Raw genomic sequence first — 12,466 nt, 5'->3', positions numbered from 1 at the left:
CGTCCGGCGACAGCCATGTTTCAGTTAGGGCGAGGAGGAGTAGAGAACTGGAAAGGAAAAGGTCCAGGATGAAAGGGATCTTACTTAAAACGGAGCGGGGGTTCCAGAGGCCACACTTGGCAGCAGCTGTCGAGGGTGGGGAGGGAGGGGGAAGGGTGCGAGGGGTGGGGAGGGTTTGGATTGGGATGAGTTGGCGGGGGCCTGGGCGGGGAGAGTGGGAAGGGGGGTGGAACTAGCCTGCTAATTAAATCATTCTTCTAGACTTTTGGATGAAAATTATCCATTTTCCTCAATATATTAGAAAAATCTTCCACACTATCCTTTTCCATACCTCAAAATAAGAGACTTTATTTCAAACGCATTTCCCTTTCAGCAAAAACCATTATTCTTCTCTAAAGCTTCCTAATGGCATCTTTGACCTCCACATTTCTAAAAGTTTAGATCAAGGAGTATAACAGTGGTGTTAAAATGGTGTAAAGTACTGCCACCATTTTATCAAAGGAGGAGGTGGCTGGTGGCCGTGTGTATATGAAAATACGGGGATGAAGAAGATAACAACAGTGATATGGGCACCACAGTTGGAGAGAGTTTTGCACCTCTCTTCAGAGCTGTGAGACTTCAGAGAACATAAGATGACACCATAGGAGATGATCAGCAGTGAAAGGTTCATGATACAAATCATCCTGCTGTTGGCAATGACCAAAAGACCTGGATACATGTCTCAGTGCAGGCAAGCTTCAACAAGGGATACAAGTCACACATGAAATGGTCGATCACGTTGGGGCCACAGAGGAGTAGCCGGAACACGAGGAGGAACTAAATTATGGAATGCAGCAAACCCCAGCCCAGGCCAGACCCTCCAACCAGCCACAGGTCTGCTGGCTTATGATGGTCACAGTGCAGGGGCTTATAGATGGCCACGTAGCAGTCGTAAGTCATCACAGTGAGCACTAACACCTCCACCACGGCAAAGAAATATTCTGCAAAGAGCTGGGTCATACAGCCTTCATAACGCATGGTTTTCCTCTCCTGGAGGGAGTCTATGATCATTTTGGGGGTGAGGACAGAGGAGAAGCAGGTGTTTAAAAAGGATAGGAAGGTCAGAAAGTTGTACATGGCGAGCCCAGGAGGCTGTGGCTGGTGATGATGGTGGTCACGATTAGCATATTCCCTCCCAAAGTCACAATTTACACAAACAGAAACACCACAGATAGGATTTTCTGCATCTCTGGCTTCGTCCCAGGAGGATGAATTCAGTCACGTTGTTTCTACTGCTCATGATTTCTGTCTAGGATGGTTAACTCAACAAAGAGAGCCAGAGCCCTGCAGGCAACAGAGAGAACAAACATCAGCCCAGGTGGTAGTGTAGCTCAAACCCTAAGGATATGGAACTACTCGCAGTCCCAGAGTTCATTTTTATAAGAAAAATTATTCCTCCATTCTTTGGGAGCAACAGGCAACAGTTTCCTAGAACAAGCATCCTTTCTAAAAGGAGGTTTTCTGTAGAAAATTCAGTTTTTTTGGCCAGAATTATTCATGAGCGAACCTAAAATTGGATGCTAAATTAGCATCAGCAGGCACGCAAAGCACCACTCACCTCACCAATCCCCAACCTCACCTCCAGGTCCCTGGTAGTAACACAATGCCGCTTACCTGCCCTGTTGCTCCACTTGCTGCCATGTTGATATGAGGCAGCACTCCCACCTGCCGACAAGGTGGGGACAGAGTGAAGTGGGTAATGCCCAGGATCCAGCCCGTGCTCAGTCAGGAGGCCTGTCTGGACCTCAATCTCCTGGAAAAATGATCTGGATTCTCCCGCTTTAGGGCCCCTTAACTTTTTACAGGCTAGCTGCAACAAAGCTAATAAACACCATTAAAAAAGGGTACTAGCTAGCTGCCCTGAATAATAGCAGATGAAAATGGTAGCTGCCACTTGAATGGAATAGGTGCAGATGGATTCATTTGAATAGTTTCAACCTAATATTTGATTTCCCCTTGAACTCTGAAGTCCAGTTTTGATTGCAAGTTATTTTCTACACCTACATACACCCACTAATGCACACGCACCCACATTCCTTCTCTCTCACCCTGCCCATCTCCTTCCCTCCTGCCCTCCTTTCTTGATATCCTTATTGATTTTTGTCTCTCTTTTCCCTCTTCCTTGACTATGAATGGAGATACACTGAGAGAAAGGAAGACTTTAACAGGCACATTGGGATGAGGGAGTGTTTGATCCTTACTGCCCTCATTGTAAGTCACCAACATGAAGTTACCCCTTCTATACTATAAGCTCATTGTCGGTAGGGAATGTGTTTCTTTATTGTTGCAATGTACTTTCCCAAGCACGTAAGCATTTAGTACAGTATTTTGCATACATTAAGTGCTCAATAAATACAATTGAATTGAATTGAACTGAACCCGCAGAATCCCTTTTCCCACTACCCTGCACAACTTGACATGGAGGGCTAAGGAATTCAGAGAAATTTGTTGGAGGATTGAGGTAAGGAAGAAGATGTCTGGGAGAAGCAAAGAGTGGATTTCTTGGACCTAAGAAGCCAAGGATAAGAACAAAATATTGACTTTGCTTCAGGTCCCGTTAGGGTGAAACTTATTTTTCCAACTATCTCCTTGTGAGTCAACCTCTAGGCATTTCTCTAAGGATCAAAACCCACCCTAGCATCTGTCCAAATGAAAACAAAGAGTTACACCCCTTTATCTGCCATTCAGGGGTTCATTTGAATCGCAAAATGAAATGTTAGAGCAATTATGTGAATGAAAATTCTGGGGCATTCAGGAATTTTTGGCAGAAAAATTTTGCTTCCTCACGAACTGTCAAAGTGGCAGTGGGAATTGGATTACATATTTTATTCCTCATAAGAATTTTGCAGAAAGCTTACAATGGTTTACCCACAAACAAATGATTTAGGTAAAATAGCAAATTAAAAGAGTGAACTTGTTTTATTTATCAAGGTTAGCTTTCTCCAACCAATAAACAACAAACTCCAATTGAGATCTTCTTTTCTTTTCTTCATTTATTCTACCAGGCAATGCATCAGTCTAAGATACAATATCGGGGTCTTGTACTTTTTTTCTCCTTAAATAATTTCTGAGATAATTTTAAGGAATACAATCAAAGAAGGTAGTTTTTCCTCTGAAATGAAAGGATGAACCTTCCCAGAAACAGGGGGATGGACTCTATGACCACTGGTGATCACTTCCAGTTCAACAATAAAAAAAACCTTCTCTTTAAAAATTCCAACCTGCCTCTTCTCTTCCCCTTTAACAAGCAATGTTCTGCCAACTCTTTTTTCCTTCCACTTTCCCTTGCCTCCAGTGACCAAATTCCATCACCATTAGCCTCTTCCACTCTCACCCCCACTTTATCTGTGAAAAGGAGAAGCTGTGTATCCTTGGGGACCATGCAAGGAAGGGGGTAATCAACAGAAAGTGTCAATAGAATTCATTCATTCATTCAATCGTATCTATTGAGCGCTTACTGCGTGCAGAGCACTGTACTAAGCACTTGGGAAGTACAAGTTGGCAACATATAGAGATGGCCCCTACTCAACAGCGGGCTCACAGTCGAGAAGGCTCATATTCTGTCCTAATCCTCCTCGAACTCTCAGCTGCCTTCGACACTGTGGACCACCCCCTTCTCCTCAACACGCTATCTGACCTTGGCTTCACAGACTCCGTCCTCTCCTGGTTCTCCTCTTATCTCTCCGGTCTTTCTTTCTCAGTCTCTTTTGCAGGCTCCTCCTCCCCCTCCCATCCTCTTACTGTGGGGGTTCCCCAAGGTTCAGTGCTTGGTCCCCTTCTGTTCTCAATCTACACTCACTCCCTTGGTGACCTCATTCGCTCCCACGGCTTCAACTATCATCTCTACGCTGATGACACCCAGATCTACATCTCTGCCCCTGCTCTCTCCCCCTCCCTCCAGGCTCGCATCTCCTCCTGCCTTCAGGACATCTCCATCTGGATGTCCGCCCACCACCTAAAGCTCAACATGTCGAAGACTGAGCTCCTTGTCTTCCCTCCCAAACCTTGTCCTCTCCCTGACTTTCCCATCTCTGTTGACGGCACTACCATCCTTCCCGTCTCACAAGCCCACAACCTTGGTGTCATCCTCGACTCCGCTCTCTCATTCACCCCTCACATCCAAGCCGTCACCAAAACCTGCCGGTCTCAGCTCCGCAACATTGCCAAGATCTGCCCTTTCCTCTCCATCCAAACTGCTACCCTGCTCATTCAAGCTCTCATCCTATCCCGTCTGGACTACTTCACCAGCCTTCTCTCTGATCTCCCATCCTCGTGTCTCTCTCCACTTCAATCCATACTTCATGCTGCTGCCCGGATTATCTTTTTCCAGAAACGCTCTGGGCATATTACTCCCCTCCTCAAAAATCTCCAGTGGCTACCAATCAATCTGCGCATCAGGCAGAAACTCCTCACCCTGGGCTTCAAGGCTCTCCATCACCTCGCCCCCTCCTACCACACCTCCCTTCTCTCCTTCTACTGCCCAGCCCGCAACCTCCGCTCCTCCACCGCTAATCTCCTCACTGTACCTCGTTCTCGCCTGTCCCGCCATCGACCCCCGGCCCACGTCATCCCCCGGGCCTGGAATGCCCTCCCTCTGCCCCTCCGCCAAGCTAGCTCTCTTCCTCCCTTCAAGGCCCTTCTGAGAGCTCACCTCCTCCAGGAGGCCTTCCCAGACTGAGCCCCTTCCTTCCTCTCCCCCTCGTCCCCCTCTCCATCCCCCCATCTTCCCTCCTTCCCTTCCCCACAGCACCTGTATATATGTATATATGGTTGTACATATTTATTACTCTATTTATTTATTTATTTATTTATTTATTTATTTTACTTGTACATTTCTATCCTATTTATTTTATTTTGTTGGTGTGTTTGGTTCTGCTCTCTGTCTCCCCCTTTTAGACTGTGAGCCCACTGTTGGGTAGGGGCTGTCTCTATGTGTTGCCAATTTGTACTTCCCAAGCGCTTAGTACAGTGCTCTGCACATAGTAAGCGCTCAATAAATACGATTGATTGATTGATTGATTGATAGAAGGGGAAGACAGATAACAAAACATATTAAAAAAATAAAATAAATAGAATAAATATATACACGTAAAAATAAATAAATAGAGTAATAAATATGCACAAACATGTATACATATATACAGGTGCTGTGGGGAGGGGAAGGAGGTAAAGCAGGAGGATGGGGATGGGGAAGAGGGGTAGAGGAAGGAGGGGGCTCAGTCTGGGAAGGCCTCCTGGAGGAAGTGAGCTCTGAGTAGAGCTTTGAAGGGAGGAAGAGAGCTAGTTTGGCAGATGTGAGGAGGGAGGGCATTCCAGGCCAGGGGGTGGAAGTGGGCCGGGGGTCGATGGTGGGACAGGTGAGAATGAGGCACAGTGAGGAGGTTACCGGCAGAGGAGCAGAAGGTGCGGGCTGGGCTGCAGAAGGAAAGAAGGGAGGTGAGGTAGGAGGGGGCGAGGTGATGGAGAGCCTTGAAGCCCAGGGTGAGGAGTTTCTGCCTGATGCGCAGATTGATTGGTAGCCACTGGAGATTTTTGAGGAGGGGAGTAACATGCCCAGAAAGTTTCTGCACAAAGCTAATCCAGGCAGCAGTGTGAAGTATAGATTGAAGTGGGGAGAGACAGGAGGATGGAAGATCAGAGAGGAGGCTGATGCAGTAATCCAGTCGGGATAGGATGAGAGATTGAACCAGCAGGGTAGTGGTTTGGATGGAGAGGAAAGGGCGGATCTTGGCGATGTTGCAGAGGTGAGACCAGCAGGGTTTGGTGATGGACTGGATACAAGGGGTGAACGAGGGAGCAGAGTTGAGGATGACAGTCAGTTGTCAATCCAGCTAACATTCAGTAGTCAATCTGTGAGTAGTCAGTCAGTCAGTAGTCTGTCTGTCAATAGTCAATTTGTCTGTCAGTAGTCAATCTGTCTGTCAGTCAGTCATCAGTCTGTCAGTCAGTCTGTCAGTCAGCAGTCAATCTGTAAGTATGTGAGCCAGTAGTCAATCTGTCAGTCAGTGCACTGTCATTCAGTATCGGTAGTCAGTCTGTCAGTCAGTAGCCAGTCTGTCAGTTAGTATTCAGTCAGTGTCGGTAGTCAATCTGTCAGTCAGTAATCTGTCAGGCACTGTCAGTAGTCGGTCGGTCAGTCAGTAATCAATCTGTCAGTCGGCCATCAGTCTGTCAATGTCAATCTGTCAGTCAGCAATTTGTCTGTCTCAGTCAGTAGTCAATCTGTCAGTCAGCAGTCAATCTCTCTGTCAGTCTGTCAGTCACTAGTCAATCTCAGCCAGTAAGTAGTCATCAGTCAGATTGTTTGAGCACTTGCAGGGTGCAGAGCCCTGGATTAATAATGATAACGATGGAATTTGTTAACAATGATGGTATTTGTTAAGCGCTTACTATGTGCCAAGCACTGTTCTAAGTGTTGTTCAGCACTCATTATGTGGCAGGCAGTATACTGAGCACGCTGAAGAGTGCTTGGGAGAGTAGACTAGACCAAGAAACAGACAGGTTCCCTGCCCACAACTAGCAGACAGTCTAGGGGGTGAAGGGGGTAAGGAGTCTTGTCGACCAACAGGAAGGGTGTGCAAGTATGTGTGTGTGTGTGTGTGTGTGTGTGTGTGTGTGTGTGTCTGTGCATATAATAACAAAGAAGATGGTATTTAAGTATGTTTGTGTGTTTAATAATAATAATAACAATAGAGAAGTAGCATGGCAGTGGAGAAAGCACAGGTTTAGGAGTCACAGGTCATGGGACCTAATCCCAGCTCTGCCACCTTGGGCAAGTCACTTGACTCTTCTGTGCCTCAGTTCCCTCATCTGGAAAATGGGGATGAAGACTGTGAGCCCCCCGTGGGACAACCCGATGACCCTGTAACCTCCCCAGCGCTTAGAACAGTGTTTGGCACATGTAAGCGCTTAACAAATCCCCATCATTATTATAATATTACATCGTTATTATCATTATAATAATGATGATGGCATTTGTTAAGTATTTACTAAAGTGCCAGGCACTTTACTGAGAGCCGGCACGTGTGTGTTTGTGTGTTTATTAATAATAATAATGATGGTATTTAAGCACTTACTATGTTCCAGACACTGTACTAAGCACTGGCACTTGTGTGTAATAATAATAACGATGGTATTTGTTAAGCGCTGCAAGCCAAACACTGTACTAAACGCTGGCGTGTTTGTGTTCATTAATAATAATGATGATGATGGTATTTAAGCACATACTACGTGCCAGACACTATACTAAGCACTGGTACATGTGTTTGTGTGTTTAATAATAACGATAATAATGGTATTTGTTAAGTGCTTACTGTGTGCCAGGCATGGTTCTAAGCACTGGGATGGACACAAGAAAATCAGGCGGGACCCAATCCCCGTCCAGAGTGGGGCTCACAGTCTCAATCCCCATTTTCCAGATGAGGTCACCGAGGCCCAGAGAAGTGAAGTGATTTGCCCAAGGTCACACAGCAGACAAGTGGTGGACCCGGGATGAGAACCCCTCACCTTCTGACTCCCATGCCGGTGCAACTCACTCCCAGCCCCAGAACATTGTATACATTCTTTGAAGTCAGTGCCTGAATTGAGTGCTGATATTGACTTTCTAACCTGAAGGTGTACTGGTGCTTTGCAACCTGAAGTTGTGCAGTACCTGAGAGAGTCAGAGCTGGGGCAAAAAGCCAACTCAGACACAGGACATAATCTACTTTCAGAATGCAGCAAATGTAAGATTTGAATATTGGCTTATGTTTGGTTTTCGTTTCTCAAAACAACTCACAATTCTTTTCTTTGTCTTAAATCAATGCAATGCAAAGGTCATCAAATTTGATCTTGTCATCTATAAAGTGTGAATATTATTTATAATTGCCTGAATGGACACACCCAGGCCTGGCTCTAATATAAAGTTACCTCATTTGTAAAATTGGGATTGAAACTGTGAGCCCCACTTGGGACAGATGTGTCCAAGTCGATTTGCTTGTGTCTTCTCCAATGCTTAGAACAGTGCTTGGCACATAGTAAGTACTCAACATAGTCCCTCTCCCAAGTGGGGCTCACAGTTTCAATCCCCATTTTACAGATGAAGTAACTGAGGCCCAGAGAAGTGAAGTGACTTGCCCAAGGTCACAGAGCAGAAAAGTGGCAGATCCAAGGTTAGAACCCCTGACCTCTGACTCCCAGGCCTGTGCTCTATACACTATGCCATGATGCTTCTAATTCCATGTTTAGCTCTCCAGCACTTATGTGCATATCCATAATTTATTTATCCATTTTAATGTGTTTCCCCATTGAACTTCTCTCTACCTCAGTTACCCAATCTGTAAAATGGCATCAAATCCTACCCCCTCCTACTTAGACTATGAGCCCTATGTAGGATATGGACTGAGTCCACTGCTCAATATAGTGCCCAGAGCTTAGTACAGTGCCCAGCACTTTGTACAGTGCCTGGCACATAGTAAGCACTTAACAAATACAGTAATTATTGTAACATTCCATCCACCCAGTGCTTAGAACAATGCTTGACACATAGTAAGTGCTTAATATGTACCACAAAAAATAGTGATTTGCCCAAGGTAACCCAGTAAGTGGAAGAGGGGTTTAAACCTCTTGTCCATTGACTCCTAGACCAATACTCTTTCCATTAGATCATGCATGCTGCTTCTCATATAAAATGAAAGTACATGATCCCTGCCCTGAAGGAGCTTACAATTTAAATTACAGATGAGACCAAGGAATAGAGTATATAAGATATGAGATACTTCCCAGGGTAATAGCTCACATAGAAAAATAAGTGATGCTGTCATTGGTAGTGACACATGGTACCCCTTGCTCTGAAAGAGCTACTGAAGGTCATCATTAAGTCTCTTACAGATATTGCAATTCTCCAAAAGATGGATATCAAAATGTCTGGACAATTCAACTAGATTTTTTGGTACCTTATGAGATTGCTAAACCAAATTTGGATTGGATTTGGAGAAGTAATGTGGCCTAGTAGAAAGACCACAGGCCTGGGAGTCAGAAGACATGAGTTCTAATCCTGCCTCTGCCACTTGTTTGCTGTGTGACCTTGGGCAAGTTGCTTAACTTCATGGTGCCTCGGTTTCCTCAACTGCAAAATGGGGGTTAAATACCAGCTCTCCTTCCTACTTGGACTGTGAGCCCTATGTGGGACAGAAACTGTCCAACCAGATTATCTTGTGTCTACTCCAGGGCTCAGTACTGCACTTGACATATAGTAAGTGCTTAACAAATACGACAGTTTTCATTATTTTCATTATTCTTCTAATTATTGTTATTGCGTTTAGTATCCATATGCATTCTACATCATGTATAGCAACAATAATCTCAATAGTTTTCAGGTTTCACTGTCAAAGAGTAATATTGTCCATCAGGAGCTCTGTTTGTGTTGGAGCATATTCAAGATGGGTTTTGTTTCATCTGCAAGTGAGTGGCTATTTTGGTGATTAAAAAGCTGATGCAGAGCCCACTTGAGCAGGCTTGGGCCATCCTTACTGATTTTCCCAAGTCCAGGTGGTTTCTATGGTTTTCCTCCCTATTTATTCATCACAGAATGCTGGCTCTGCTGCATCAAGTCTATCCAAATCCCAATAAAAATCTCTCTCCTCCTTCACAGATAAAGTTATTACTATGTCACCCTGGATGCATTGAATTCACTTATTGAGTATATAATCCTGAGTGTTCTCTCATTAACAAAATTATATGTTTTCCCTTCTATTCTTACCTTAAGAGTATTCCAATTACCACTAGAATGCACTGAAAGCAGTCCTTTTATCAATGTGCATAACGAGAAGGAAGACTTAAACTTATAGAGGAAATGACATTCATTGTTCTGACAATTCAGAATACATTAAAACCTTCAAGTACAGTTCTTTCAGAAGAGATTATGCCACAGTGATTTTCCTTAAAACATCTGAAGAACCCCCTGGTTTCTTCCTTCTCCCACTGAAAAAAACAAGAACATAATTCTTAGAAAGTGATTCATTTCTCTCTTGAAGGCATTATTTGGCTTTATAACTTCCTCATGGCTTTTGTCACCTCCACATTTCTCATGGTGTAGATCAAGGTGTTTAACATGGGAGTAATGAAAACATAGAATACAGCGACTCCTTTATCCACGGGAAAGGTGGAGACAGGCCTCATATATGTGAAGATACAGGGAACGAAGAACAGCATGACGACCATGACGTGAGAACCAAAGGTGGAGAGGGCTTTGCACCTTCCCTCCAAACTATAACTTTTTAAGGAGTTCAAGATGACCATGTAGGAGATGACCAATATAGGGAAACAGATAGTGCAGATCAAGCCTCTTTTGGCAGCCAGCAACAGGCCCACGACACAGGTGTCTGTGTGGGTGAGTTCCAACAAAGGGTACATGTCACAGAGAAAATGATCAATGACATTAAGACCACAAAAGGGCAGCTGGAATAGGAAGTGAATCTGAATTACTGAATGAAAGAAGTCCATTATCCAGGCCACCCACACCAGTAGGGAACACACCTGCCGGTTCATGATGATCAAATAGTGCAAGGGTTTGCAGATGGCCACGTAATGATCAAAGGCCATCACAGTGAGAAGGATGACCTCTGTCCCTCCAAAGAAGTATGATTAAAAAAATAGCTGGACCATACAGCCATCATAGGAGATGACTTTCCTGGCAAACAGGCTGTCTACAATCATTTTGGGAGTAATGGAATAGTAGTAGAAGGCTGAAAGATAGATACAAGAAGAAGTAGTACATAGGGGAGCTGAGATTCTGGCTGACCTTGATGGTTATGACCACAAACAGGTTTACCAAAAGTATTACAGGGTAGATGATTAGGAACAAAACAAATAAAATTATGGCAACTCTGGATTCTGGGTAGGTCTCAAGGGAATGAATTTGGTCACATTGTTCCTTTTTCCCATCGGTCCAGTGTCCATATGTCCAACCTCATTAACTTGTATTTACCCCAGAGTTTAGAACAGTGCTTGGCACATAGTAATCGCTTAACAAGTACCGTAATTATGTGTTATTGTTATTGTTATTGTTATTATTATTATTATTAGTTCCTGCTCTGCTCCTGGACCGCTGGGTGATGTTGGACAAGCCACTCAGTCTCTTAATAATGTTAATAGTAATCACTGGGCAGGATACCTGAGTATCAACTCTGTTATATTGTGCTTTCCAATGCACTTAGTTCTCTGCACATTGTAAGCACTCAATAAATAGGATTGATTGCTTCTTTTATAGTAGTTGTAATATTTGTTAGGCATTTGCGCTGTGTTATACACAGGAATAAATTCAGAATAATTATTTTTGTTACTCTTTTTATTATGGTATTTGTTAAGTCCTATGTGCTAAGCACTGTACTAACTATTAGGTAGATAAAAGATTAGGTAGTTAAAAGGTAATCAGTGCAGACAAGCGGTGTGATCTAGTGGATGAAACAAATGGGCCTGGGAGTCAGAAGGACCAGGGTTCTAATCCTGGCTCTGCCACATGTCTGATGCTTGACCTTGGGCAAATCATTTAACATAATAATAGTAATAATAATAATAATAATAATAAGAAGAAGAAGAAGAAGAAGAAGAAGAAGGAGAATGGTATTTGTTAAGTGCTTATTATATGCCAAGCACTGTTCTAAACACTGGGGTAGATACAAAGAATTCAGGTTGTCTCATTTGTTGCTCACAGTCTAATTGCCATTTTACAGAGGAGGTAACTGAGGCACGGAGAAGTTAAGCGACTTGTCCAAAGTCACACAGCTGACAAGTGGTGGAGCCAGGATTAGAACCCATGACCTCTGACTCCCAACCCCAGCCTCTTTCCACTAAGCCAGGCTGCTTCAACATGTCAACTTGTGGGACACAGACCCTGTCCAACCTGTTTAGCTTCTACTTATCCCAGTTCTTAGAACAGTGCCTGGAACATAGTAAGCACTTAACAAATAACATAAGAAAATGGGGACACTGGGTCTAAGTAGGAGGGAGGTACAATTTAATCCCCATTTTACATATGGGGAAACTGAGGCACAAAGATGTTCAATGAGGTGGTCAAGGTCACACAGCAGGCAGGTGGGAGAGCTGGAATTAGAAGCCAAATCTTGTGACTCCCAGGTCTGTGCTCTTTCGATTGGGCCAGGCTGCTTCTCTTGTGCCTCAGTTTTCTCCACTGCAAAATAGGGATAAATTTTTCCCCCTCCTTACTTCTTAGATTATGAGCCCTATATGGAAGAAGGACTGTTTCCTATCCAATTAACCTGTATTCTGGTAAATAACACAATGTCTGGCACATAGTGAGCACTTAATGAATAAAAAAATATTTTTATCACATCACTAGAAATGAAAGGGATGTATACCCAGAAAAGATATAAAGTTTCTCTTACAGTATTCTTATATGCATCGACAAAGTATTGTAAGTCATATTCAT

At 43.9% G+C, this 12,466-nt stretch overlaps 1 protein-coding gene across 1 annotated transcript; it reads right to left on the bottom strand.

Annotated features, from left to right (window-relative positions):
* Positions 1–10,065: 10,065 nt before the first annotated feature.
* Positions 10,066–10,620, bottom strand: LOC119922126 (olfactory receptor 4C46-like). Its single transcript, XM_038742142.1, has one exon. It carries the CDS (start codon positions 10,618–10,620, stop codon positions 10,066–10,068), a length of 555 nt encoding a protein of 184 aa, XP_038598070.1.
* Positions 10,621–12,466: the final 1,846 nt, after the last annotated feature.

This window comes from Tachyglossus aculeatus, unplaced genomic scaffold (genome assembly GCF_015852505.1).
Source record: "Tachyglossus aculeatus isolate mTacAcu1 unplaced genomic scaffold, mTacAcu1.pri SUPER_6_unloc_5, whole genome shotgun sequence".
In the NCBI taxonomy this organism is placed as follows: domain Eukaryota; kingdom Metazoa; phylum Chordata; class Mammalia; order Monotremata; family Tachyglossidae; genus Tachyglossus; species Tachyglossus aculeatus.
This window is presented reverse-complemented; position numbering and strand designations above follow the sequence as displayed.